The sequence below is a fragment of the Panthera onca genome, chromosome D4 (genome assembly GCF_046562875.1).
Source record: "Panthera onca isolate mPanOnc1 chromosome D4, mPanOnc1 haplotype 2, whole genome shotgun sequence".
In the NCBI taxonomy this organism is placed as follows: domain Eukaryota; kingdom Metazoa; phylum Chordata; class Mammalia; order Carnivora; family Felidae; genus Panthera; species Panthera onca.
In genome coordinates this window covers 63225835-63253737 of record NC_138351.1, presented here as the reverse complement: position 1 = coordinate 63253737, position 27903 = coordinate 63225835, and the positions used below count along the sequence as shown (strand labels likewise).

Below are 27903 nucleotides of genomic sequence, written 5' to 3'. Positions count from 1 at the left end.
TTAAAATGCTTTACATCACTCTTTATTTCAAAAGTGCTTTACTAACATAGACTAATCTTCACAACATTCAAGGGAGGTAGATAAGTATTACACCACTTTCACAGATGGAGAAACGGAGGCAAAGATTAGTAAATTGTGTTGAAGGGCATAATATATGGCACGATTAGGAAAATAATTTGTTGCAGTCACGGATTACTGGTGATCTTGCCCCATGACTTCTGAGTCCCACCAACACAAAAGTAGCAGATGCAGCATGGAAGCAGGTTGTCCTCAGTTTGGCTAGTCTAAGGCTACGCTTCTCCTTGTTGACACCAGATGTTGAATGTGCTGCCCTTTGGCCAGTATTTCCCTCACACACATTCTCACATGACTCCACCTCTAAAACAGGGGAGAGTAGGAGCTATGGTGGGTACAGGAGGAGGGGCTGGAGGAACAGGGCTGGGAAGGTGGAAGACAGAAAACACGAACTGGTATCAAGCAAGGGCGAGGAAGAACAGGAGGAGCCATGGGAGGCAGCCCAACGAAGAAAGCCAGAGCAGAAAAGAAGTGTCACTCCATGTGAAAAGCTCAGACATCCAGAAATGCTATTAAAAGGGTAATTCTTCACAATGACATTACAGAGCCATTCCTCGTGGCTTTGCCAAATATAATTATCAGGTCCTTCTGACATTCCCAGGAGGCAGAGCCATTCCTTTCCCCTGGTCCAAACCAAGTGCTGATGTAATTGACCTGACACTGCAGAGGCTGTTGACAACTCAAATGCACTCTCCCACCATGCTGCCTCTTCTTCTAGTCTCTTTCTTCCAACAACAACAACTACAAAACAACAACAACAAAGTCAATGCCTTTCAAGATTCTCTCTGCAAAATTCCTAAAACGTTCCCTAAAACTTTGATGAGTAGGGTAGAATTCCATGTTTGACTTTTATAAAGGGGCTGTAATAGGCATACATGGGCATGAACAGCCCCTCTCGGCCAATGCCCCTTTATACAACGTGGGACACTAAAGAAAGGACCTTTTCTGATCTTTCTGGGGCAAAGCCATTGTAAGTGATGGTGACATGCACCACCACCCGCACTGGAGGTACTGGTGGCTGAGGCAGCACCAAATGAGGGGGCTGACGAAGACCCCAGGCTAAAGTGTCATCGGAGGGACAGGTGGAAGAAGAAGTCAGAGCAAAGAGAGGCCAGCCACGGCAGAGATGGGTAGAGGTGCTCCCTCCCATCCCATGTTCGAGGCTGCATGGAGGCAACAATGTTAGTTCATCTCTCGGCACCTCCTAGGTTGGGTCAGAGCCAGAAATGCATCCTTTCTTCATTTCAATCGGCAGCATGGTTCTTTCTGGCACATAGCTTTAACACCTCACCCCTCCTCTCCAACAAGAGCAATCAACTGCCAAGCCTGACTGATTCCACCTCTGCAGTGCCCTTCACATTGGTCTCCCTGTCTGACGACAGCCTCCTCTAGATCCTATCATCTCATCCTGACCAGGGCAAGACCCTCCTACCTCATCTCCTGCACTCCAGTCTTCCCTAAACTCAGTTGCACCTTCTCATCTTCCTCCTGGAGCACAGCGTTCATGCTGCTGCCCAATTTGGAAATTCACCATGTTCTCACTGCCTCCCAGTTGTGTGTCTCATCATCTTGAATCTTCAACAGATTGCATCTGTTGCATCTAGCAAAGGTTCTCTTCTTTCTGAACCTCCACCTGTCCAAATGACAACTCTAAAGACTCAGCTCAGATACCACCTCTCCCAAGAGGTCTTCCTTACCGGAGGAGGTGGCATTTCCTCTGAGCTACAAATGCACTTGAAGACATGCACTAATGGAGTACATGACAACTGCGTGTAAGTCTTACCTCCCCGACTGGGTGTGTCCACGATTTGGCAGGGTGGGGGATGGTGAACTGTCTTAAAATTTGTCTATTCCCTACAGCACCTACCAAGAATTGGTTATTGCATATCCACCTCAGTAAGGAACTGCTCAATGGTGAAATGAACATATACCTGCCCATGAATGAAGACACCAAAGTACACTGCAGGTGTGATCTGACTCTCAGGATAAAACAAATCCATGATATAACTTTGAGGGATGGGATAGGGGCAGGCAGGTGGGACTATCTGTTTTGGAGTCGAGAGACCTAGGACTGAAGTTCTGCTTTGCCATCTACCAGCCACTGGTCTGGTACCAGATGATTCTTCTCTGAGCATCATTTCCTGACTTCTGCATGACCTCACAGGATTAAGGATCAAATGAGACATAACTGTGAACTCTACACCACTGGTTCTCAATCCCAGTGATGTATCATAACCTCCAATAAACCTTCTGAAAAATGTAGAGGACAAGGCCCCAACCCAAGTCAACTGAACCAGAATACTCTGGGATTGGGACCAGGTGGGACTAATTATTTATAAAATACTATTTTTATGCATAGCCAAGGTTGAAAACTACCGTTATAAACTCATAAATACCGTTAACAGTAGAGCACGGTACTTTAGGCTTCGGTTTAATTATCCTTTATTTGGTTAGGAATTCATTCTGTTTTTATAATTTCATTATGTGTGTGAGCATGTTTTGTGTTGTTCTGCATTGCTGTTTGTGTGCTTCAATGATAAATTCTGAGAGAGGATAATGTCCAGCACACTGCTATACACAAAGTGTACCTAACCCAATTTGGGAGAGTCTGGGGAGGATGATAAGTAAAAACTTCACAAAGTCCTCTAAAAAACCTTGCTACGCCGAAGTGTGGGGACCAGACAAGCAGAACTGGCAAAACTGGGGAGCTTGTAAGAAATGCAAAATCTCAGGCCCCACTCCAGAAGCTGCATATTAACAAGATTTCCAGATGGATCAGTAGGTGAAACAAAGGGAAACTTCACTCTGTTCACATCTGTGTTGAGGGCCTGCCATTCCCTGCCCTAATCCTGAGCGGGTAGGAGGACATGGAGAATGTCAAGTTCTGTCTTCCATAAACCATTTAAGCTTGGGACGTTACCTAGATGTGTCTTCTCTAAAGGGTCCATTTTGTAAACATGAAATTAAGAATACAAATCCTTACAAAAGGATCCTTTCTTTCAAATCTAGTCTTTATAGCTTTCCTTCAAATAACCAGTGCTTCTAAGATATTTAAAATAAGATCAGAGTATAAATTGATATCCATTTATGTTTTATGTAGTGCGTAAATTAAATAACAAGTATATGTTTATCTTACTCAACTTACAGTCCCCAGGACCCAAATTCAAAACTTAGGAAGGCGGGAAGCTTAGCCAAAGCAGTAATCAATTGTTCCCTAATGACCCATACCTTCTGGACAATTCGGATGTTTAGCAGTACCCATTCAAGACTATGCAGACCACACCACAGTCAAGGAGTTGCAGAAGATTCTAAACATTATCTAAACCAATGCCTTACTTTATTACAGGCACTGATTAAAAGGAGGTACCCCAGGTCACACAGCACTTTGAGGCAGAGCCAAGATCAGAATTCAGGCCGTGGCTTCTCACCCTACACCCCCCTACATAGCCTCTGCCACACATACTTTTCTTTCCCCAGCACGTGGCCTTGAAATTTCATGCTCAGAAATTGCTGACCTGCCTTGACACGTGTCACTTTTCTTGTTCCAGCTACTGCTGTGCCCAACATCCCAGAACTGGTTTTAACACTAGGCTACAGGAGAAGCTATCTCACAACTAAATCAAAATATCCATTTACCAATCCATAGTTCCAAATATGCTGGTAACAGGTTCTTAAAAAGCCAATGCTAACCGTGTGATGCAAACTCCACAGCATTACTAATAGCTAGCACCATGAGCATGGTGAGGGAAGGGCCTTTCCCTAGGTGGCCGATGATTAAAAACAGGGCACCCATTAACTCAGTAGCACAAAGTTGGGAGGAAACTACAGAGGGAAAGCAAAAATGAGCACAGTGGGGTTGGCAGCACCTTTAAAAAACATACACAGTGTGACTATAAAATTGCAAGTCTTATCTTTTAATAAAACAAACATGATAGGTTATAGAAATCTAAATGAACATTTGTCCCTCAAAGCAGTTACATCCTTAGTTCCAACAGAGCTACTGCTTTTGGAGCCATTATTTGGAACCCCTCTTTGGGGAAAGGCCTTCAAAGGCAGTGCATGAGCCACATGAGAAAATATCCTTCCAAATGTTGGGTGTTTAAAATCAGAAAAGCCACTCAAAGAATGACACTGGGGGTGGGGGGAAGGAAAAAGGCTCTCATGGAGGTTTCCCTAAAGACCTCCAGCGAGTTCTGAGCAATAGCATCACCCCTGGAGAAACATGTGGCCTCCAGGGACTTTCAGCCACTTTCAACGGGAACGCGTTCACTTGGATAGAAAAGTTCCGCTATTAAAAAAAAAAAAAAATCAGCCATACTCCTTTATAGTCACACTTGCCTCTGATTAAAAAAATACAACAACAACACTCACACGTGGTTCTTGTATGAATTCTAATTAAGAGACATTACATTCAGAATCATAGCACTCATAGTGATAGTTTTCAGGAGACTGGATCAGCTTCTTTGCCACTGAAGGAGTACATGGGGTGCAGCAGTTTACCTGAATGTATTCTTAAATACGTGACTACTACCGCTCTAATTTTCCTAGTTGTAGCTCTGTTACAAGTTACTGACCGCAAGTTCATGTTCCAGGCTTTCTTTGCCGACACAGATTGGTTACAAGGGAGCCGCCCCCACAGTCTTAGGGTGAATTGGGAAAGGGCCGGTTAAATGAGGAGACAGGCCACTCCTTGGTGAAAGTTTGTAGCTTCCTTTCCCAATACATCTTCTTTTTATTGAGAACTTCCATTTTTATCCTGTGTTCCTCCTCTGCCATCTCACACTCCCGCTCTATCTGCTGGATTTTGGCCACATGCACCTCATTCATCTGTATCAGCTGCAGCTGTAAGATGGACATTTGTTGATGGTGTTCTTCCTCATGCATCTTTTTTAAAGCACCTTCCTGAGAGGTTTTGCTCCTGTAGTGTTTATTGGCTGTTATTCTGACAGCTGAACACGAGGGTTCAGGTTGAGAGGTCCCCTCACACACAGGAAAATGTATGAACTCTTTCTCATCATCGCACAGTTCTCTATTTGAAACAGCAAATGATTCTGAAAAACAGTAGCAGAAAACATACGTTCAAAGATTTTACAGGCAGAGAGTGTATCAATCCTATTCCAAATGACAGGTCCCCCATCACAGGATGTAGCAGAAACAGTGTCTGCTTTGGCCTGCTTTGTCTATGGGTACTCTTGCCACACCTGACTTTTCAAAACCCACAAGTCAAAACCAGTGTTCCCTCCAGAAGCAATGATAAAGGGTTTCGTCATGTGGTTTCTAGAACTGTGAACTATAGGAACAGTGGTCCGAGACTGTGCTTATCAAGAACTGTTGACCTAAATTCTAAACCGAAGTGTGCACAACTCCGAATAAGCAGAACACCATGGTACGAGCGCAATGGTGGGTTTTCAGATTAAGTTCTCCGTCAGTTTGACCTCCCTGTCTCAGTTTCTCATCCGGCCGTGAACACTTTCCCTAGCCCTTGGCAATCCTTCCTGAAATCTCTTTCCTCTGTTAGCTTCCACACCATGGCTTTCTCCTCAGTTTTCGACACCTCCTCTCCGACTGCTCCTTCTCAAGCTTCCTTCCAGGACTCAGACTCTTGCTGCACCTGCAACTCACCTCTTAATATTCCTCTGGGGTTCCCATTTTTGGCTCAGTTTTCACTGCAGCCTAGTAACCCTCATAATCTGGTTTCTGACCTTCCTTTTTCTCGCCTTACTCCAAAATACCCTGGGTGCCCTTCAATCGTACCAAAAATTTCACATTCTTTAAAGGCCATGCTCTGTTTTATAATTCTGTCTCTGTTCCTTCAGCCTGAAGTTGGGCTAACTATTCATCCCTCTTCACTCCCCACCCAGGACCCCACACTCACTCAAGCATGCACTATTATTCCAGACTCTCCTTCTCAACCTCCCCACAACCCCTACTTTGTTCAGCATCTGCGAAACCCCAGATCGCTCCTTTCTCTATGAGTACTCCTCTGTAATAGCACTTACCATGTTCTAGTATTACTTTGGGACCATGCCTTATTCATTTCTTTTATCCTCGGGCACCAATTATTTTGCTTGGTACATAGAGGATGCCTAGTAAATATTTATTGACTGAAGCTTTGAACACAGGGGAGAAGAGCTTATGGATACAAAAGGATGCCAGTTTTGCTGGTGCCACATTCATACTAGTATTTTTATAGGGCAATGACATTTTATCAATTAAGGAGTTTCAATATGGAAGACGCTAACTCCACTAACCCATGGAGTCTTCCAGCTGTGACTCCAAGGCTTTCTTGGGAAGCTTTATGTTCCCAATAATGAGAATTGTCTCCTTGGAGAAAAATAATATCAATTTATTAACAGAGTTGATTACATTATTACGTCCACTCCATTATTCCAGAAGATGGGATGCCGGGAATGTTAATGGCTACTGGGGGAAACCTAACTCGTAATACTCTGTTAATAAAAGGAAAATGGCTACTGTTTAGATTATTTCACTCCAAGGGGTTAGGTAACAACCATAACTGGTCCCTAATTAAGATTAAAGAGAAAGAAGGTAGAAGTCTCACTTTTGAAAGAGAAGGTTAAAAGTACTTCTGTGTCATCCAGAGATAATGAAAATATCTCCCTAGGAATCTTTCCCAACTCCAAGGGCTATGCCTTAATTAGATATCCTTCCTTCATGCTCCTGCTGCCTCCTGAGCGTACCTCTGGCAGAGCACTTGTTAAAACTGGTGGCTTAACTACCTCCCCATCCGATCTCTGAATACTCTGAAGACAGAAAGTGTCTCTTATTCATCCTCGTGGAGAACGCATTCCAGGGCCTGGACGATGCTGGCCACATCAGAAATGTGTGGGAATGAACTGGTTGCGGTGGGTCACATCCCTCCCAACACAGCACAACTGTGTAGACAGGACAGTGTTCTGAGTAGAGCCAAGGCACAGGACAAGGAAATGGGAAAGGCTTCACCCTGGGAATAAGATCCCTTGGGTGTGAACAACGGCAAAGAGGTTACCTCATCTGCGTCCCATCTAGCCTTAGATCTGAAAGTATCTTCTTTGAAGACTGGACACATAGACATTTTTTGGCACTTTTGGCCTCTGTTTTCTTTGATTCCATTCCAGAAGATAGTTCTGTATGCTCCTCTAAGTCTTTAAAGTTCATGCCCTTACAATGCTGCTCATCTCTTCCCATTTCTAAATGTTCATTTTTGTCTAAACGATTCCAAGTTTTAGGGGCCTGATGATGATGATGGTGAAGGCAGCTACCATTTTCTGAGTAGCTAACCAGGCACTAGGCTAGTGCTTTGCAGCATCACCTCATTTAATCCTTAAACAACCTTCTGAGGGAGGTATTATTAGAGAAAACCAAATACAATATCCAAAGTCATTTGGCTAGCTAAAAGAGCCAGCACTCTAATCCAGGTCTGCACGACTCCAAAATCCAAGCTCAACCACTACAACGCCCAGCCTCTCCCTCCTTCCTTGCTCAGCTGACCACTTATGCATCGTAAAATGCTGCCTCCAAGTTGTATCCACTACAAACCCCTTTATTATTAAGAATATGGGTGCATATTCCAAATTTTGATCTCCAAATCTGTCTCTATAGAGCTGGGAACATGAAGTCAAGTACGGTCATGTCTGGGAGCAGAGAAATAAATGACTCTACTTTCAAACTGTTCTTTTGTAGTTTAAATGTGTACTAATATATAAATATTTAAAAAAAAATCCAGGCCTCTTAAGAGGCAGAAGCTCTTAAAAATCCAGGCCTCTTCTGGCAGAAGCTGGAGCTTAAAACTAGAGGAGCCTGATGGAGTAGTTACTTAACTTTCACACAAATATTAGCTCCAATGAATGGAAGCTAGTGTTCAGATGGGGAGAATCTTCTCCTAATTATTAGGAAAAAGACTATGCTGGGAATGGCAACCTGCTAAAAACACACACCATGTAATCTGTCTCCCAGGTAAAACAAAGCCACCCAACATAGAAAACAACTCAATCTTGTGCAAAATGGATAGGATGGCCTAAGGGCTTTCCTGGGGGCAGAGGACACTGCAAGGAGGTATTCTTCCACTTGGGCAATTTGAGTAAGTTTAATATCAGCAGGAAAATACCTACTATGGCAATAAATGGATGGAAAGGAAACTGTGCACAGGCCAAACTCCAGCTCTTCTCCCCTGTAGAACAAAGGGAATAGACCTGACTAGAAAAATGGATTAATAAGATGCAGTGAGTGCATACTACAGAATGTCATGCATCAACTAAAAGAAACAAATTTATGGGAACAGATCTTAAAAACATTCTAAATGAAAAAAGCAAAAAAACAAAAAAGAAAAGAAAAGAAAAGGAATGTTATCTAAAGCACAATTTTCAATCTATGTAAATTTAAAATATATGCACACAGGAGCCCCTGGGTGGCTCAGTCGATTGAGCATCTGGCTTCGGCTCAGGTCATGATCTCATGGTTTCTGAGTTCGAGCCCCACGTAGGGCTTGCTGCTGTCAGCAGATCCTCTGTCTCCCTCTCTCTGCCCCTCCCCCACGCACATACTTTCAAAAAAAAATAAAAACATTAAAAAAAATTTTAATAATAAAATAAAATAAACGTACACCAAACACCAACACCTGCTCTCAAGAATATGTGAGAGAACGCACGAGCACATTGTTATGATTAGGGGACAGAAGAAAAGAATAAATGAGATGAATGGTGACAAATGACAAGGGAATCAACACATAAGGAACACAAAATAGGGACTTTTCACAGACCAATGATTGTTAATGTGCCACGACTGGATACGTAACTCAGTCTCTGTACTGGAGTTCCCATCCCCAAAAGAAGGGGATTGGATTAAAAAGTGATAGTAGTGGAATTTATTTGCTTATTTTTAGTGTTTCTTTTTGAGAGAGAAAGAGTGTGAACAGGGGTGGGGGAGGGACAGAGACAGGGAGACCTAGAATCCAAAGCAGGCTCCGTAACTCACGAACTGTGAGGTCATGACCTGAGCCAAAGTCTGACGCTTAACTGACTGAGCCACCCAGGCACCCCAATAATAATGGAATTTATTAATAAACATTTGCATTATTTAATTATAGCTTTGTGTACCCATGTTTGCATTATTTGCTTATATAGCTTTACAGTAAATAACAGAATATGAAATTAAGTGGAAGTTCTCTTAAGATAGTTGAGTACTTGAAAGCTTAGTTTTCTTAAATGTATTTGATGTTTAGTCATCCTACCCCCCTGACCACCTCTATAGCACATTTTGTTGGCTCCCTTACTTTGTTCTGCAAACCTGTTCCCGCAAGATAACGGGAGATAGGTGTCACAGCCAAATGAGCCATATTATAAATCTATAGGGTACAAATTGTTTGAATGTATTGAAAGGGAAAATACTGTTTGTTTTGTATAAGAAAATACATTCCTTAGTGTTAAATCTTAAGACTACTGTCTTCAAATACAGATGCACATTTCAAGAAAGTCGTGGACAAAGCTAAGAACATCCAGGGAATGGCGATCAAGATGACACAGCTGAAAGCACCTCGCACAAGAGATAGTTGGAGGGAGGCCTCTAGTGGAATTCTGCCAGGTTCCATCCTGCTCAATGAATTTCCACAAATCTCTAATCACCTAACTCTGTAATAGGCAATGTGTAAGGTGTTAGAACAGCACTGTCCAATGGAAATATAATACTAGCTACATGTGTAATTTAAAATTTTAAAAAGTAAAAGGAAATAAAATTAAACTATTTTAATAACATATTTTTATCAATATATTTAAAGCATTATCATTTGACATGTAATCAAAATATAAATTATTAGTAAGATATTTTACATTCTCTTTTTGGTATAAAGTCTTCTCGAGGGGTGCCTTGGGTGGCTCAGTTGGTTGAGTGTCCGACTCTTGATTTTGGCTTAGGTCAGGATCCCAGGGTCGTGGGATCAAGCCCTGTACCAGGTTCCACACTGAGAATAAAGCCTGCTTGGGATTCTCTCTCTCTGTCTCTGTCTCTGTCTCTCTCTCCCTCTGCCCTTCTCCCCCACTTGTGTTCTCTCTCCCTCTCTAAAAATAAAAAAATTAAGTTAAATAAATAAAATTTAAAAACAGCATTTCTATTTCAGTGTGAATAGTTAGAGCATATCTCAATTCAGTCTACCTATGTTTCAAGTGCTAAAGAGCCTCCTGTGGCTTGTGACTACTGTATTGGACAGCCCAGGGTTAGAGACACTAACTAAACTAACACACACACACACACACACACACACACACACACACACACACACACCACAGAGTCCACATGTCAAATGAAATACAACAAAATGAAAGCCATACCCTACAGCAAGTTTTCAACTTATTCCCCCAAGACCCTGAAGGGATGACTGACAATTATAGCTTTCTTCTTCTTTCTTGAAAGTAATTTGAAATAAAAAATGAGTAAGGTAACCTCAAGGCTGTTTTAATGTATAAAGAGAGTTCTAGCACCTTAACTACTAGTGTTAACAGATTACTTTGGACACACTCCCCAATTGACAAAGCACCCTGGTTCTCCACAGTGTGACCCAGAAACAGGAATAGTCAGCACAGGCTATACTTTTTTTTTTTTTTTTTTTTTTTTTTTTTTTAAATTTTTTATTTATTTTTGGGACAGAGAGAGACAGAGCATGAACGGGGGAGGGGCAGAGAGAGAGGGAGACACAGAATCGGAAACAGGCTCCAGGCTCTGAGCCATCAGCCCAGAGCCTGACGCGGGGCTCGAACTCACAGACCGCGAGATCGTGACCTGGCTGAAGTCGGACGCTTAACCGACTGCGCCACCCAGGCGCCCCAGCACAGGCTATACTTTAATAATCACTAGCAAAAAGAGAAGTCTCCTGTGTCATATAACTACAAACACTCAAATCTAAAATAAATCCCTTTTACAAATGAGTCTCTAGAAATGTCACTACAGAAAGACACTGAGAATCCACATTCATTCCCTTCTTGCTGGAAAGCTGGAAGTTGTGTTTTAAGAGTAAATGAATTTACATCAGTTCCTCTGAAAAGAAAGAGAAAGGGTTTTTTGAAGTGAACTTTCTAGATCCTACTCTAGAATTTGCAAATGGGGAAATAAGACTGTCCCCTTAGAATAACCCTATGAAATCAATACCCAGTAATCCGGATCAAAGATCTGCAAAGTTAACTGAAAGTGGTCTACATCAGCATCTTCCTCGGCAACATCTCCCAGGGAATGAAGCTATTTGACAAGCAGCCCTGCTGATTCACCTGCCTCCCTCCCTCAGCACCCACTCCCCTCACCGCCTGCAGAGAATGAATGGCTCTGAGGCCAGCAAGATGGAGAGTAACTGGCTAACGCTAGGGATATCTCCAAAGCATGGACACTGTCAGTTAGCAGTGGGCCCCATCCACCACAGAAGTAACATGGAAGGGAGGAAAGAGAGAATTGGCCGTGTCCATATAAATGCTGTCTGCTGGGGGATACCCAGCTTGGAAACTCAATCAAAACTCACATAAGGTTTCTACACTGGAAAACGGTACGTGAGGTTCATGACACTATGGTCATCTAACTGGTTCCCTGGACTTAATCTTGGTAAATGATCAGCAAACTTTTGATCACAATGCAGCTTGCCAGGATGATTTGCCTACAGGGCGAAAAAACGTGCTAATCAAAAACATGTGTTCAATTCACTTGGTTATTATCTTTTTCACTCTACGTGGATAACGTTCTTGGTTTCAGATAGTTTCTTGTGACTTTTAATTAACCACTGCCTCAGAGCTCAATCTACTCTGGGGACGCTAATAAGTGAATTTCTCATCCTGCAAGCCAAGGATCACAGCTTTCCTAGACAAGTGCTTGCTGGGTCCTTGGAGCAGCCCTCTGGCCTCACCAGGAATATTCCTCTGCTTCAAGATGTGTCTTCTGCAAACTGCAATGAATATATAAATTGGCCGTTTCAATCTTAAAGGAGGCAAGAATTATTAGCAATTTATCTATATGCATTCCCACCCTCCCCTTGCTGAGTCATTTCAATAGCCTTTCCAAGCTATGACACACTATCATAATATCCTCGATTCCATGACAGTCTTTTCCTTCCCTAAGAATTATGTATAACCTATTTTTCTTTTTCAATGAAAGTATATTAAATCTAAGATGAAAAAAAAGCTAAAATGAATTTTTCCCAGAATTTCTCAAGGTAGCTGGAGTACCACAAACCAAAACTGTGCATCACAATACTATAATGGGTAGGAAGGCTGATTTTTAACCCAGATGAATGTTAAATAGGTATTTGCTATACTCTTTTCTACTTAATTCTTAAGTCTGAAATAGTTCACTTATTTTAATGTGGCCTGTGAGTGACTTAATGCAGTGCTCTGCACCTAATAGGTCCTAAAACAATCATTTTCGCAAAAAATAAGATTGAGTGAATAAATACAGATTCTCAAAGAAATTCCCTTTAATATATATGACATAGGCTGAGATAAGCAATAGGCGTCCTTCATTCATAACTATATGACTAGAGCCTCTTATTTTTCCCTATTCTTCAGAATAAAGATGAGAGATCTCAGAGAGAGCGAGAACAAGGATATTAACAAGTCCTTTTGTTTTTTATGTGCTACACGACTAGAATGTTCCATATAATCTGGAGGTTTTGACTTGGGAAAATCAAGTTTGACATGAAAGTTTCTCTTTACTAAACTGCCTCAAAATTAAAGATTTTAAAATCACAAAGTCCAGCAGGTACCCAGGGAGGACACGCACACCGGCCTCAAGAACCAGTACCTTGGGCTGCACTGTCAGGGTGGTATTCAGGCTCCTCTTCCGGGGGGCTCTGCAGGAAGTAGAGCTGCTCTGGCAGCATGTTGGCAATCTTCTCCTTCCCTAGGACGTGGGTGCTCAGAAGAGGGCTGACACTCCGTTTCACCTTCTCTCTCCTCTCATGGGCCATAATCTTTTTGGTCCGAGCCTTGATGTTCTCCCAGCACTTCTTTAGCTGTTTGAAATCCCGCAGTGACACACTTGGCTGAGAGTTGTATTCATGGGCAAGCGCCTGCCAGGTACGCTGCTTGAGGGCAATAGTTCGCGCGTCGCTTTTCTTACATTCCAGCACATATTTGTACTTTTCTACCAAAGCAAGCAGGATGCTCTTTTCCAATTCCGAAAAGTATTTGGCAGGTTTTATAATTTCGTTGTTTTGCATTTTCCACTATATTTCTCCTGGCTGCTAGCTATCCTGTAAAAGGAAGTTCAAAACAATAATTACTAACCCCAGCAATAAAAATGTCAGCAAATCACTTAATCTTAATCCCTGACTTGATTCCCTTGCCTGAAATACAGTACTCTCTTTCCCATTAGTATTGAATTATGATATTCTCAGGAAAACATTCAGAAGTTCACTAGGAGTGGGGTTTTACTTCAAAGAAGATTTTCAAGTAGGTCCTTTGTTGTAGTTCTTGGCCATTTTGTGAATATCTTGTATGTAACAGCAAAAAAAAAAAAAAAAAAAGAAAGAAAGAAAAGAAAAAAGAAAAGAAAGCTTGACCATCTAGGCAGAACTCTTAATTTGTTAATTCATTTCTGCTCAATATCAGGAAACTGATCATTCCCCAAACTCATGTTAGGCAGCTTTTCAACTAAACAGCTTTCTCAAAGTTTTGTCACAGCCGAAAACAAGAAATGCCACCGAGTAACCAAATAGAATGGATAATATAAACATCGAGATTTCAGAATCATCAGGAAATCACCTGAAAAAGAACTGACATTGCCATCACTTCCATCTGTGACCTTGGATAGGGCCATGCTCCCAATAGGAACCTCAGTTTCTCTTCACCTTTAAAATGAGGGCTTGGAGTCTATGATCCCTAAGGTCTGACGCCACTTTTAAGTATACAGTCCTATGTAAATAATTCACATAATTTCAGAGGTGAAAGGGCCAGTACCCTTTTTTTCTTTCCTTTTTTTAAAATTTTTTTAATGGTTATTTATTTTTGAGGGAGAGAGACAGAGAGACAGAGAGTGAGTAAGCAGGGGAGGGGCAGAGAGAGAGGGAGACAGAGATCCAAAGCGTACTCTGTGCTGACAGCAGAGAGCCTGATGTGGGGTTCGAACTCACAAACCGTGAGCCGCCTGACCTGAGCCAAAGTCAGACACTTTTTTTTTTAGTTTTTTTAATTTTTTTTAAATGTTTTTATTTATTTTTGAAGGAGAAAGAGAGAGACACAGCATGAGTGGGGGAGGAGCAGAGAGAGAGGGAGACACAGAATCCTAAGCAGGCTCCAGGCTCTGAGCTGTCAGCACAGAGCCCGATGCGATGCGGGGCTCATATTCACAAACTGTGAGATCATGACCTGAGCCAAAGTCGGACGCTTAACCGACTGAGCCACCCAGGCGCCCCTTTTTAATTTTTTTTTAAGCTTTATTTATTTTTGAGAGAGAAAGAGAGAGACAGAGCATGACTGGGGGAGGAGCAGAGAGAGAGGGAGACAGAATCTGAAGCAAGCTCCAGGCTCTGAGCTGTCAGCACAGAGCCCGACATGGGGCTCAAACTCACGAACCGCGGGATTATGACCTCAGCTGAAGTTGGATGCCCAAATGACTGAGCCACCCAGGTGCCCCCAAAGTCAGACACTTAATTGACTAAGCCACTCAGGGGTCCCTACCACTCTTTTCAAGTGAAGGAACTAAGGGCGAGTGAACTGGACTGCCGAAGATCACAAAGATGGTACCTTGGGAGGTCAAGAACCTGGACTGTCCTAATAATCTGGTATCCTTTTTTTTTTTTTTTTTTTTGAACACACCAAACATCCATTTTATTATGCATATTCCTTTAAAGTCTTTGTTCCATATTATAATTAGTTACAATTATATATTATTTATAATTTTTGAAATATACATTTTCTCCATTATCTTTTAAGAATAAGTCTACATACCTTTTTATGTTTAGTTAAAAAATAGATATTTAACATACATAAATTTTATTTGACAGCCATATACATAATGAAATAATTACAAGCTAATTAACATATCATCTCACATGGTTACCTTTTTTAAGATCTTATGTATTATATATTTATTTATTTTTAAGTGTTTATTTATTTTGAAGGAGAGAAGAGAGCAAGTGAATGGGGGAGAGGGGAAAAGAGAGAGAAGGAGAGAGAGAATCACAACCAGTGCAGAGCATGACACAGGGCTTGATCTCACAACCCTGAGATCATGACCTGAGCCAAAGTCAGGAGTTGGATACTTAACTGAGCCACCCAGGTGCCCCAAGATTTTATTTTTGAAGTTAATCCCTACACCCAACATGGGGTTTGACATTAACAACCCTGACATCAAAAGTCACATGTTCTACAACTGAACCAGCCCGGGTGCCCCAAAATAGCTACCATTTTTGTGTGTATGCCAAGAGCCCCTGGAATCTACTCTCTCACCGTATCTCCAGTATTCAATACAGTATTAGTAACTTTTGTCATAGACTTATTCATCCTACATAACTGCAACTTTGTACCCTTTGTCTATTATCTTCCCATTTCTCCCACCCCATCCTCAATCCCCAGTAAGGTGTGTTTAAATAGTCTGATATTGTTTGTGTCATTTCACAACCATCTCTTGGACTCTCACGTTGGATGATTCCAAATTTCTCAACAACCATGATTACCTTAGGTCATCTTACCATCCTCCCCATTACTGAGCCAGGATCTTTCAAACAAAAGGTGCTTAGTAAATGTCTTATTCCCCTGAACCTATGTGTGTTTTGTGACCCCACACTTTTTCCACTTAAGCTTCCTACAAACTTAATCTCTCAAATACATTATGGAAAGAATGTTCCTAAGTAACACTGAATACAGCAATTGAGCATTGCATATTTCCCTTTGTGGTAGGAGCCAAGACACCTCAGTCCTTTTATTTTCCAAACCTCTGATTTTTTCAGAATAACAGGCAAGCATCAAGATTCTGATGATGTAGTCCATTTAAAACTGATCGACTCAAATCAAAAGAATTAGGAATCACTTGAAAAGAGTCCCACTAGCCAAAAAATGGAATATCTGAACATCAACAAGGACGATGGGTACACAAATATTCATTAAATTATTATATCTGTGTATGTTTAAAAAGTTCCACAATAAAAAGTTAGGGGGATGTGCCTGGGTGGTTAAGCATCTGACTCCTGGTTTCAGCTTAGGTCATGATCTCATGGTTCATGAGTTCAAGCCCCACATAGGGCCCTGCACTGATAGCGTGGAGCCTACTTGGGATTCTCTCCCTCTCTCTCTCTCTCTCTCTCTCTCTCTTTCTCCCTCTCCTGCTCATGCTCTCTCTCTCTCCCTCTCAAAATAAACTTAAAAAATTTTTTTTAAACGTTTATTCATTTTTGAGAGACAGAGCACAAGCACGGGAGGGGCAGAGAGTAAGGGAAACACAGGATCTGAAGCAGGCTCCAGGCTCTAAGCTGTTAGCACAGAGCCCAACGTGGGGCTCAAAGTCACAAACTGCAAGATCATGACCTGAGCCGAGGTTGAATGCTTAACCAACTGAGCCACCCAGGCACCCCTCTCAAAATAAACTTAAAAAAAATTTTTTTTAAGTTAAGGAACAAAGGCAGTGACTTTTAAATACATGGTATACTAATTTAAAATCACATTATTACAAGCTAGCTATTCACATACTATGCCTGGGGAGAGGTTACTAATAGAGTTGTGAAGAGCTGAAATCTTAGACCTGAGGCTGGAGGAGATCCTGCCATATCAGAGAGCCTTAAGATTGAGGCCAAGGAGCTTGGGCTTTACATGAAAGCAATAGAACCTAATCAGGGTCTCTCACTATGCACCACCTCATCCCAAAAGGTAAGATTAGAATGAAGGACTAGTGTGACTGGCATCTCCACATACCAGATACCCTGCCTCACATTCACTGTGAGCATATCAGTATCACAGATCAAGAGATTCAGATACATGTCAAAGTGCTTTGACCCTCAGGTCTTGGACAAAGCTAAACAAGGAGAAATGTATCTTTGGGGATGTATCACTGAACCCTTAACTTCCCAGGCCTGTATTTTAATGATGTTGTTCAGGGCGCCTGGGTGGCTCAGTCAGTTAAGCATCCAGCTTCGGTTTGGGTCATGATCTTACAGTTGGTGAGTTCAAGTCCCACATTGGGCTCTGCGCTGACAGCTCAGAGCCTGGAGCCTGCTTCGGATTCTGTGTCTCCCACTCTGTCTGCCCCTCCCCCACTCACGTTCTGTCTCAGAAAATAAACATTAAAAAAATTTTTTTGAAAATCGTGTTGTTCTAATGTCCCTATAATAACCAGTCCCCTTCCTCCCCAAAGGTCCAAAACTTTTTGCCTACATCAATATTCCTATTCCCTATTAACCAACATTCCCCAAACGGAAATTTATTAATACACACCTGCTACAATATAACTCTTCTGTAGTATCTCTAACTGCCAAGATATCTATATCCAACTTTATGTAGTTTTTATTCTAAAATTAATAGGTATACTGAATGTTCTTAAACTGCACAGCTCCTAGAGCAGACTCTGATTGCCCCCCATCCCAGCTTTTCTGCACCAGATGTCAATATGCCTACCTTCCGTCACACTCCCACTTTTTTTATTTTAATTTTTTTAATGTTTATTTATTTTTGAGAGAAAGAGAGAGAGACAGCATGAGCAGGGAGGGACACAGAGATAGAGGGAGACACAGAATCCAAGGCAGGCTCCAGGCTCTAGCTGTCAGCACAGAGCCCGATACGGAGCTGGAACTCACAAATGGTGAAATCATGAACTGAGCCAAAACCGGACACTCAACCAACTGAGCCACTCAGGTGCCCCCACACTCCCACTCTTTTTAAGAATCATTGCTCTTGGGGCGCCTCGGTGGCTCTGTCGGTTGGGAGACCGACTTCAGGTCAGGTCATGATCTCGCAGTTCATGAGTTTGAGCCCCACGTCGGGCTCTGTGCTGACAGCTCAAGAGCCTGGAGCCTGCTTCAGATTCTGTGTCTCCCTCTCTCTCTGCCCCTCCCCTGCTCGTGCTCTGTCTCTCAAAAAATAAATAAATGTTAAAAAAAATTTAAAAAAAAGAATCATTGCTCTAAGGATTAAGAAGTCTGATTCACAAATGAAAAAAGAGATTGTTCCCTATTTTTTTCTAACATAGGTAATGCTATCTTACTTATATGTATCTATATTTTTTCTAAGAAAACATTTTTTAAAATAACTTTATTTCTTCAAGATAAATTCCTAAAAGAGGAATGGCTGCCACAAAAGATGAAAACACTTAAGACTTTTGTTACATTGGGGCACCTGGGTTGCTCAGTCCATTAAGCATCCAACTCTTGGTTTCCACTCAGGTCATGATCTCATGGTTTGTGAACCTGAGCCCTGAATCAGGCTCTGCGTTGGCAGCTGGCAGCACAGTGCCTGCTTGGGATCCTCTCTCTCCTTCTCTCTCTGCTCCTCCCCTGTTCATGCTCTCTCTCAAAATAAATAAACTTAAAAAAAAAAAAAAAAGGACTTTTGTTACATCACCAGCTGTCCTCCAGCAATGGTGTACCAATTTACATTCCTACTAATAGCACATGAGCACTTCTGTTTCCCCACTCCATTTACTCTTGCTGTTAACATTTTTTTAATTCTATCCCAGCTGTGGAGGTGCAAAATGTCACTTCACTGTTTAATGAAATATGAATTCCTGCTCTTAGGCAAATAAGCCACACTCTAAACAAAGTCTCTGAGGTAGTTGGTGGAACTGAAACCCCATAGAATTAATTTCAAGCAATTAAACGATTCCACCTTGCAATGTATGCAGTACCGCAAGGTACCACCAGGTGGTGGTGCGTTTGTGGGAAGTCTACTGATGTGTGTGACCACTTGAGTCTCTAATAACTACAATAACAGTGGCAGATAACCATTATTGAGTCCTTACTGTGGGTTAGACACTATACTAAGTGCTTAATATGCACTCTATCATTTAATCCTCCCAAAAATAGTCCCTGAGACTACCATTTGTTACACTACAGTATTTTCTGTTAAAAAAAAAAAAAGACTTTATTAAAGTACCAGAAGAAATTATACAACTGCTCTCAAAAGCAAACTCAGAATTACCAACACCTGGGGACCATTAATAGCCTATTAACTAAACTGTTATTTAATCACTAGCTAAGTAAATCCAGAGTTACCAATTTACTTTGCTTAATTTTGTAGAACAGCAGGCCTCCGTGGGCCATGTGGTTGCATTCTGCAGGGCTGTAAAGGATTCTGGTATGAGATGGTGTACCCCAAAGGTCCCCTATGGATTCCCAATAGCTTCATGAAGGAGGCTGTTTATTCCCAGTAACCACTTCCATTTCCCAGATCAGAAAAGTGAGGCTTGGTAACTTGCCTGTGGCCACACAAAGAGTAAGTGGCAGAACCAGGATTCTGCACTCCACCCTGCTTAGCTCTCCTCTTCAGACCTAGTGACTGCTTGTGTCCCTGCTCGAATTACATGTCAATTAGCAATCTGTTAGCAGGGAAAGGTCCTAGGGTAAAGCTACTCAGGAGATGTTCCCGCCTCTGTCCATCTCCTTTTGGGGCCTCTTCCCCTCCCTCCCATCACCTCTACCTCTGTGTCTCAGACCTAGGGCCTACAGCCACCCCGCCCCAGTGTACAGTTCTCTAACCAGAGCTCTGAAATAATTTCTGCTGTTGATCTGATGGGAACGTATAGTTTGAAACGTAACTGTAGAGATGATATGGAGCTTGCTTTTTTAAATTTTTTTAAATGTTTATTTTTGAGAAAGACAGGGACAGAGCGTAAGCAGAGGAGGGGAAGAGAGAGAGAGAGAGAGAGAGAGAGAGAGAGAGAACAAAGCAGGCTCCAGGCTCTGAGCTGTCAGCACAGAGCCCGATTGGGGCTCGAACTCGAGGATGATATGGAGCTTTAAAATTGTCTAAGCCCCAGGGGAACATTAATATTTAGCTTAAGCATCTGACAGTCCCAAGTAAACAAACTTCCCAAAGTAAGAAATCTCCAGGCAAAGCTTAATAGAAACGTCAAGGCTAGAAAATACATTCTAGCTTAAAACTACTCAGCAATGTCCATAATTAGTTATAGACGACAACATAACAAGCCTTCTCTGCTGCATCAGCTTTTATTAGAGAAAGATGGGCCTTCCCTGCCCCCCAACTCTGCTCAATATAGATCACCTTTTCTGTCTGCTGTTCTGGAGACAACAGTGCTACTGGTCCTAATGCGTGGTTGTGGTTCAACTAGCAGCCCAGTGACCCTCGCAGAGTGGGCCTTCATTAAACATTTAATGAATGAGGGGCACCTCGGTGGCTCAGTTGGTTGAGCATCCAACTCTTGATCTGGCTTAGGTCATGATCTCATGGTTCATGGGTTTGAGCCCCACACTGGGCTCTGCGCTGACAATGCGGAGCCTGCTTGGGATCTTTCTCTCCCCCTCTCTCTGCCCCTTCCCCACTCAAGCTTGTGCTCTCTCTCTCCAAATAAATAAATAAACTTAAAAACCATTTAATGGATGAATACATTTTGATATAGGCATAAAACTGCCTATGATGCACAGAATGAGTATCATACATAATAGTCTGTACATCAAAAGCTGCATTCAAGTAAAAGTGGTCAAAAAAATAGCAAAATCCAAATGCAATGAAAGTTGCCCTTGGGCCAGGCAAAGACTCGTAGACAGGACTAAATAAGAGCATGAATCCAATACCAAAAAAACAAAAATTAAAAAAAAAAACAAAAAAAACAGAGAATACAGCACAATTCTCCAAACACTACCATTGACTAAACCACCAGAAGATTATAATAAGTACATTTAATATCACTTTAAAACAAAAATCCATCTGTTATGGATTGAATGTTTGTAGCCCCCAAATTCATGTGGTGAAGCTCTAACTCCCACAGTGACTGTATTTAGAGATTGGGCCTTTAAGGAAGTAATTAAGGTTAAATAAGGTGATAAACGGGGGGGCCCTGGTTCAAGGGGATTTAGTGTCCTTACAAGAGACATCAACATTCTCTTTCCCTTTGCCTTCGTCTCTCCCTCCTTCCCTGTCCCCTTTCTCCCTGTCTTCTCAGGGGCTCACAAAGAGGTCACGTGAGCACACAGAGCGATGGCAGCAGTCTACAAGCCTAGAGAAGAAGGTTCACTCAGAATGAAACTTACTTTGCTGGCACCTTAATCTTGGACTTCCCAGCCTCCAGAACTATGAGAAATACATTTCTGATATTTAAGCCACCTAGCCTGTGGTATTTTCATTATGACAGTCCAAACTAACACACCATCTAATGATATTTTAAGTCCACCAAGGGTCAATCTAAGTCCTAAAATTTGAGCCAAGACGAGAGAAACTTGGCCAGATTTTAGTATTACCTTTCATGGAAAAGGGAGTTCTTTGAAGTCAGTACTCAGAATAGGAACCGTGGCTGAAGATCTGTGTAGAGCTGAGACCTGGGAGAGATGTCAGGACCTTTTAAACCTTAATGAGTTATTGCTCGTGAAGTGACATGAACCAAGACACTGAATGCAGAAAACCTGGGCTCAAATCCTGACTTGAGCACTCACTTAGCTGTGTGGCTCTGGCCAAGTCAATTAATCTCCAGTGTTTCACTGTAAAATGAGGCTAAATCCCTACTCTGTCTCACTCCCTCTGCACAGCTACCCTTCAATGGGTGTAAAGAAGAAACACAGACTAAAGCTGCAATAAATTTTAGTTTCTTCCACCCCTCCCACTCATATTAAGCTGCTTCCAAAAATAGAATAGTGGTCTATATACAAGATATACTCGAATACTTATTGGCTCTTTTATTGCACAGACACACAATTCAACAAATGTAATGAATTCCTGCCAAAGGCTATGTACTGTCCTAGAGCATGCAAGAGACACAAAAACAAGCTGAAGCCTACAGCCTGGAAAGAACGCTGGCATGCCTAAACTGATAACAGACAAGCACAATGACACAGACACCACAGAAGAGGACAAAGCACCTTGGGCAGTCAGAGAAGGGAAGAGGTTAATTTGCATTCTTCATGAACAAGAGGACTTTGGAGCTAGATCTTTAAGAATGTAGAGGATATGAACACAGAGAGTTGAAGGAGATCATTCAGATAAATAATTGATAAGGGCCTAGACTCTGAGTGGTGACCATGTTAATGGGAAGGAGAAGGTGCACACCAGAGACTGTTTCAAAGTGAGAAATTACCAGGGTATGTGTGTGTGTCTGCATGAGGGGGATCAACAGGAAGCAGAAGCAATGAGGGTACAGGAACCCCCACTCTGTGCGGGCACCAGAAAGAGAGGTATTGTTTAGGATCGAGGAGGTCATACATATTTCAATGAAGACCTAACATAGTACAGCTTATTGTGTGGGGCAGGCTGGTGACAGTGATAAGCACAATGACAGAGATGTGCCTAGGGACCCTACTCCAGGACTGGGGGGGGATCTAGATTAAGAACCTTAATTCCTACTAGAATAGACTGGAATTAGAGTTAGCATTGGAGCAAAGGAGGGCCACGACTTGGGAGACACTGAAGGAATGCATACAGATGTGTGGGTGAGTGGAGGGGAGGCAGATGTGGCACCCATTCCCTTAAGAGAGGCTTGGCAACACGTTATGCGTGATTATTTGGCTCTGAAGAAGACGGATGACAGGCTATTTTCTAACCTGGTCTGTTGCCTCGGTGTCTTCACTCAGCATCCCCACGACACTGATCCTGACATGTTAAAACTAAGACCAATCCTCTCATTTTACAGATGAGGAAACTGGGGCTCATAGCAAAATAGGGGGCTTCCTGGGATTCTAGCAACAGAGGAGACTAGAAGCGAAGCTTCCTCATTTGTTTTCAACCCCTCCCCCCCACATCTCCTCTTTGGGACCCTCTCATGGTCAAGATGTCCTTTTGTGAGGTGCCCTCAAGCCTTCCCTGCTATCCATCCTATCCGGGAACTTGAAGGAAACTGCTCTCAACTCTGACATTAAATTTGTGACAATTAGGACAAGTCCACTTTCCTCCTTGTCAATTCCTCATCTCGAAATTATGAAGCTAAAGTGGGTGTTCTCTAAAGCCCCATCCAGTCCTGGCAGTCTGTAGTAACTCTGAGGCTATGATGGGTTTTCTGCAACCTAATTTCCACGGTTCTCTGCCAAATACGCATCAATGGTATCTTCTGGTTATTTATGAAGCTGGTGGTGCTACTGGCCAATGAAAGAGAACACTGAAACAACAGAGTAAAGCGATTTCAGCACTTTATGAACACGGGCCAGTGAAGGCCCATACACAGGTTTAACCTAGATGTTAAGTAGTTCCAGGTGAAACAGGTGATTGGACCTCGTCACTACAGTAGCCCCAGCAACTAGAATGTAGCTGGCGCACAGAAGGCGCCAAATATTGATAAATATTGGTAAATATTTGTGGGATATATGTTGAAACTAACCTGCTCGCCATTTGCATTTTTTTTACTAATTATATCTAATTGTTCTACTACCTAAAATTTGTCCTTTTATAGAGGATTTATAATAGAAATTACTTCTTTGCTTCTCCCTGTAAATGTTATTGTACTGTATGCCAAATTTCTAAGAGGTGCACTATGACGGTGATGGCTTCATGATTTCATTCTATCCAGAGGTAGGGTGATCAGACCTTACGGTGCCTGTGCCCACCTCCCCGTATACCTGCTCTCACAAGTCCAGACCTGACCACCCCAGATGGCCACTCACCTGGGCCCTCTCCACCTCCTTCCTTCAGAGGGCTTTACGGTCTTATACGTTGCCATGAACTTGCTTCCTCTAATGCTCCCCCTCGTCTTCCCCTTCACCACCCACCCCAGGCAGCCATGTAACTTGGAAGTGTTTATTTTTACCATCTGTGTCTGAGTGTGACTGTGACCAGAACCAGCCTTGTGTTTAAGGCATGAACTTACACCTCCTGTCTTTCCACCCTCACACTTTCCTCTACAGACCAGATGAAGGTTCCTAAAAGTCCCTACCCGTACCTTCCCTCCCTCACAGCTCCAACCTAAACCGTCTCCCCACCCCAACCCCAAGCTCCCTGAAATTCCCCACGAATCATTTTTAAAGTATCGTCTACACAAAGCGCTTTTATAATACAGTAAGTTCCCATTCCAGCCCACTTCTTGCCTGTGGGTACTCGCTCCTCTCCCCCCACTACTTCAAAACAACCAGGGGCTCTCAGATCTCTGGGACAGGGATCCCAAGTATTTACCCCTCTGCAGCACTCAGAATTACTCAGTACTATGATCTATCCATGTTCTCAAGGGTCACCAATATCTGAGGGTGAACTCTTGAGGCTTGGAACTACGTTTTATTTGTATTTTTAGCATACCGCAGATTCTCAGTGTTTGTTCAAAAGAAAGTAAGGGTGTCAGGGAGATCATCTCTCCCCAGCTCCATTCTCTCCCCTCAGCACCACACATGTCTCCACTTGTCCACCAGCTACCTCTGTCTAGCTGTCCATTGTGGGCACCTCAGAAATCTCCAATTCTCCGTGCACAAAAAGCAATGAATTATTCCCCTACTCCTAAACCTCCTGATCGCCGATGATTTCAGCCACATTAACTTGGGTCAAAGCAGAAAACTCAGCATGTTCTTCCATCACAGGTAACCAATCACTAAGACCTAGTGTACATTTTACCTTAATGTTTATTATCTCCTCTCTCATCCTTATTGCCTTATATTCTTGAGGTCAGGCCCCAGTTCTCAAAATCATCTCCCACCTTCCAGCCCCTCTTCCACACAGCTGCCAGAGGGCTCTTCCTAAAACTCAGTGATCATGCCATAACTCCTGCGCGTAAACCTCTTACATCTCCCTCACTCCTCAGTGATCAAGTCCAAACTCCACATATAGCATTCGAGGCCTTTTCAGATCTGGCCCCGATTACAGTACCCCCTCCACCCCACCCCTCTTTCCCTATATTTTTCAACACAGCAGACCAAACTCACCTTCATGCCCTTGAATATGCTGTATTCTCATGACTCTGTACATGGGGCTTCCTCTGGCTGGAATCCAAGGTCCACCAAGAGTTCATTTTCTTTCTTCCCTTTTCTTTTTTAAAGATTTTACTTTTAAGTAATCTCTACACCCAACATGGAGTTCGAACCCACAACCCTGAGATCAAGAGTCAGATGCTCTACCAACTGAGCCAGCAGGTGCCCCACCAAGGGCTAATTTTCATCCCTCAAGATCCAACTCTCATGGCATTTTTATGACATCTTCTTCAACTAAAGTCCAGGCTGTCATGTTAATTTACAATAGTTTCCTTCTAAAAGGAGTTTGAGGTGGCTGACAAACCATGCACACACTGCAAATATGTATGTGTATATATTTATATATTTGTGTGTGTGTGTGTATTTTTTTTTAAGGGAAAGAATATCAGGGCAAAGATAAGGCAAGGGTTAAAAAAAACCCAGAAGCTAGGGAGTGGTGTAGCATTCAAAACTTCTATCATAATGTCTCATACTCCCCTTGTTAGAGATAATTTGACCCTGAGTTTTCTATCCAAAATGAATTAGTTACTCCTCTGTGAGCTCACTGCCAGTTGTATACGACTATACTGTAGCACTTCCCATATTTTTTTGTAATTTGCTCTTTGTGTCCATCTCCCTCACTGGACTGAGAAATTCATAAGGGAATACATAATTTCTGACTCATCTCTGTATCCCCAGCAGGAAGCATATGACTCAGCAGACAACTGGTACTCAGCAGACATTTGTTGAATGAATGTCACCGTGGACAGGGAAGAGGGTACTAGTGTTGGGTGAGCTCCCTACCAGGCATTTGAAAAAACATTGTTTTATCCTCATAAAAAAAAAAAAAAAATTACATGGCTGAGAAATGGCAGAGCCAGGATTTGAACCCCAAACTATCTCTCCAAAGCAACTGCTCTTTCCATTAGCACACTGCTCCCTACCTTCACCATCACTATCTACTCAAATATCCACTCCTTCAAGGTCTGGTTTAAAAAAAAACCCTCCTCCAAGAAGTCTTTCCTACTCATTCAGGTCCAGCCCAGACCTTCCACAACACTCAAGTAAGAAACAGCCACAATTCAGGAGAGGAAAGGGCGCCTTCTCAGTAGGGGTAGGTGAGAACTGAGCAGGCTGCATAGGTATTCTGCAGATGGTGTTGTGAGGTCCTGAGCTCCCCCTGCCAGTCCCTTTCCCTGGGGTACAGTCACTAGGCCTTCGTGCCTTTCTCTCCAGTCTTCAGGGTCCAAAACCTTCAAGTTCTCCCCATTTCAAACTGAACCCCAAGTGAACTGTGTTCAAAACACACTCCTTCATTACATCGGTCAGACCTTTGTATTTTAAGTGTCTTATCAACCTTTAGCGTCTGTGAGTACCCCAATCTCTTGAAACACATGAAAATAATTTCAGGAATCACAAGAAGGGACAATGACATTTTAGGAAGCCCAATCATCTGGCTCTCAACCCATCTGAATATTTTTGGGGTGGCCTGGGTGTAAGAAAAGACAACCTGCGATCTCATCCCAGCATCCCTTTCCCCTCCCTGGGAGCAAGATGCCTGGTCTCTAAGGGCAGGATGGAATCCTGGTCCAGAATGCTTCTGGGGTAGTGAACTCTGATCCCTCCCTCAACATCTTCCAGAGCTTCAGAATTCTTCTCTCTCCCCCTCCCCAGTCCACCCCTTTCTCTCCCTGGTCCCAAACTCCCATAACAGCCCTCAACCTTAACTTAGGAACTATGGTTTTGAATTCATATTCAACAATTCCCTTGGTAACACAAACTCTCATCTGACATGCTGAAATCCACATCACTGGCTCTTGTATTTTTCCACCTGGTTTTAAATGTGTGACAAATAGAGCTCTGCATCCAACCCCTCTCCTGTACTGCAGGAACGTTTGTAATCTTAAGTGTTACCACATCTAAGAAACAACCAATCTCTCCGATCAGAAGAGGTAGGCTAAATAAATTCTTCATGGTTTCCTACTCCTAAATAAAGATTATTCGTGCAATTTACAGTAGCTACCTCATAGCGCTGGTGTGATGATTTAGATAACTCATACCAACTGTTTAGTACCTGGGGCCTGGTACACAAAAAGTGCTCAAAATTTGGCTATGATCATTTATGTACACTATCTCTCACAATAGTACCAGGGGGTGGGTATTATATCACGCATTCCCCAAACCCCAGCACCCCCTCCTCCTTACCCCATTAACAGTAGCAGCAGCCCAGGCTCGGAGTAAAGAAGCTTTCCCAAGGTCAGGCGGGCACCGATATGATGATGCTCGGCCCTCGGCCTCTGACTGAGGGACCCCTCCCATTATACCCTCGGACGGGGCACCGGGGGGCCTTAAAGAAGACAAGTATGGAAAAGCGCTGAGCACAGTGCCTGGCAAAGAGCAGGGACCCTGGGATGCGAAGACCGCGGCACTGCGGTCGCCTGGACTCCTCCCTAGCTGCTCCCCCGGCCCGGGGGAACCAGAGTCCTCCCACCCCCACCCCGCGTGCGCCGCCGAATCACCCCGAGGTCCGCGCCCTGGGGCTTTGTACGCCGCAGGCCGGCCCCACTCACCGAGTCCCAATCGCGGCGCGCGGAAGCGGCCGCCTGGCCTGCGGGGCTGGGGTCGCGGTGGCTCGGCCCGGAAACCCGCCATGCCGGCCCGCGGCCCCCGCACGCCGGGCCCGCGCCCCCGCCCCCGCCCCGCTGCGGCCCGCCCGGCGGGGGAGCCTCCTACCTGCAGCGGCGGCGCGGCGGCCGAGGCGACCGGGGGAGGGGCCGGCGAGGCGCGAGCGCGGGCGGCCTCGGCTCCTCTCGCAGGCGGGGCGGCCGGTAGGGCCGCGGGCTCCGGAG

General features: G+C 43.3%; 1 protein-coding gene across 5 annotated transcripts; it reads right to left on the bottom strand.

Annotated features, from left to right (window-relative positions):
- On the bottom strand, positions 1–27903 carry MSANTD3 (Myb/SANT DNA binding domain containing 3). 5 transcript variants are annotated; one of them, XM_078436646.2, is made up of 4 exons: positions 27625–27745; positions 27260–27401; positions 12844–13294; positions 1–5126 (listed from the first exon to the last, which is right to left on the bottom strand). In XM_078436646.2, the coding sequence occupies exons 3-4, from the start codon at positions 13259–13261 to the stop codon at positions 4717–4719; spliced, it is 828 nt and encodes a 275-aa protein (XP_078292772.1). In that variant the 5' UTR covers positions 13262–13294; positions 27260–27401; positions 27625–27745; the 3' UTR covers positions 1–4716. The 5 variants fall into 5 exon arrangements, with proteins under 5 accessions (XP_078292772.1, XP_060465167.1, XP_060465169.1 ...); XM_060609184.3 differs by lacking the exons at positions 27260–27401; positions 27625–27745 and adding an exon at positions 27788–27903; XM_060609186.3 differs by lacking the exon at positions 27260–27401 and having other exon boundaries at positions 27625–27751.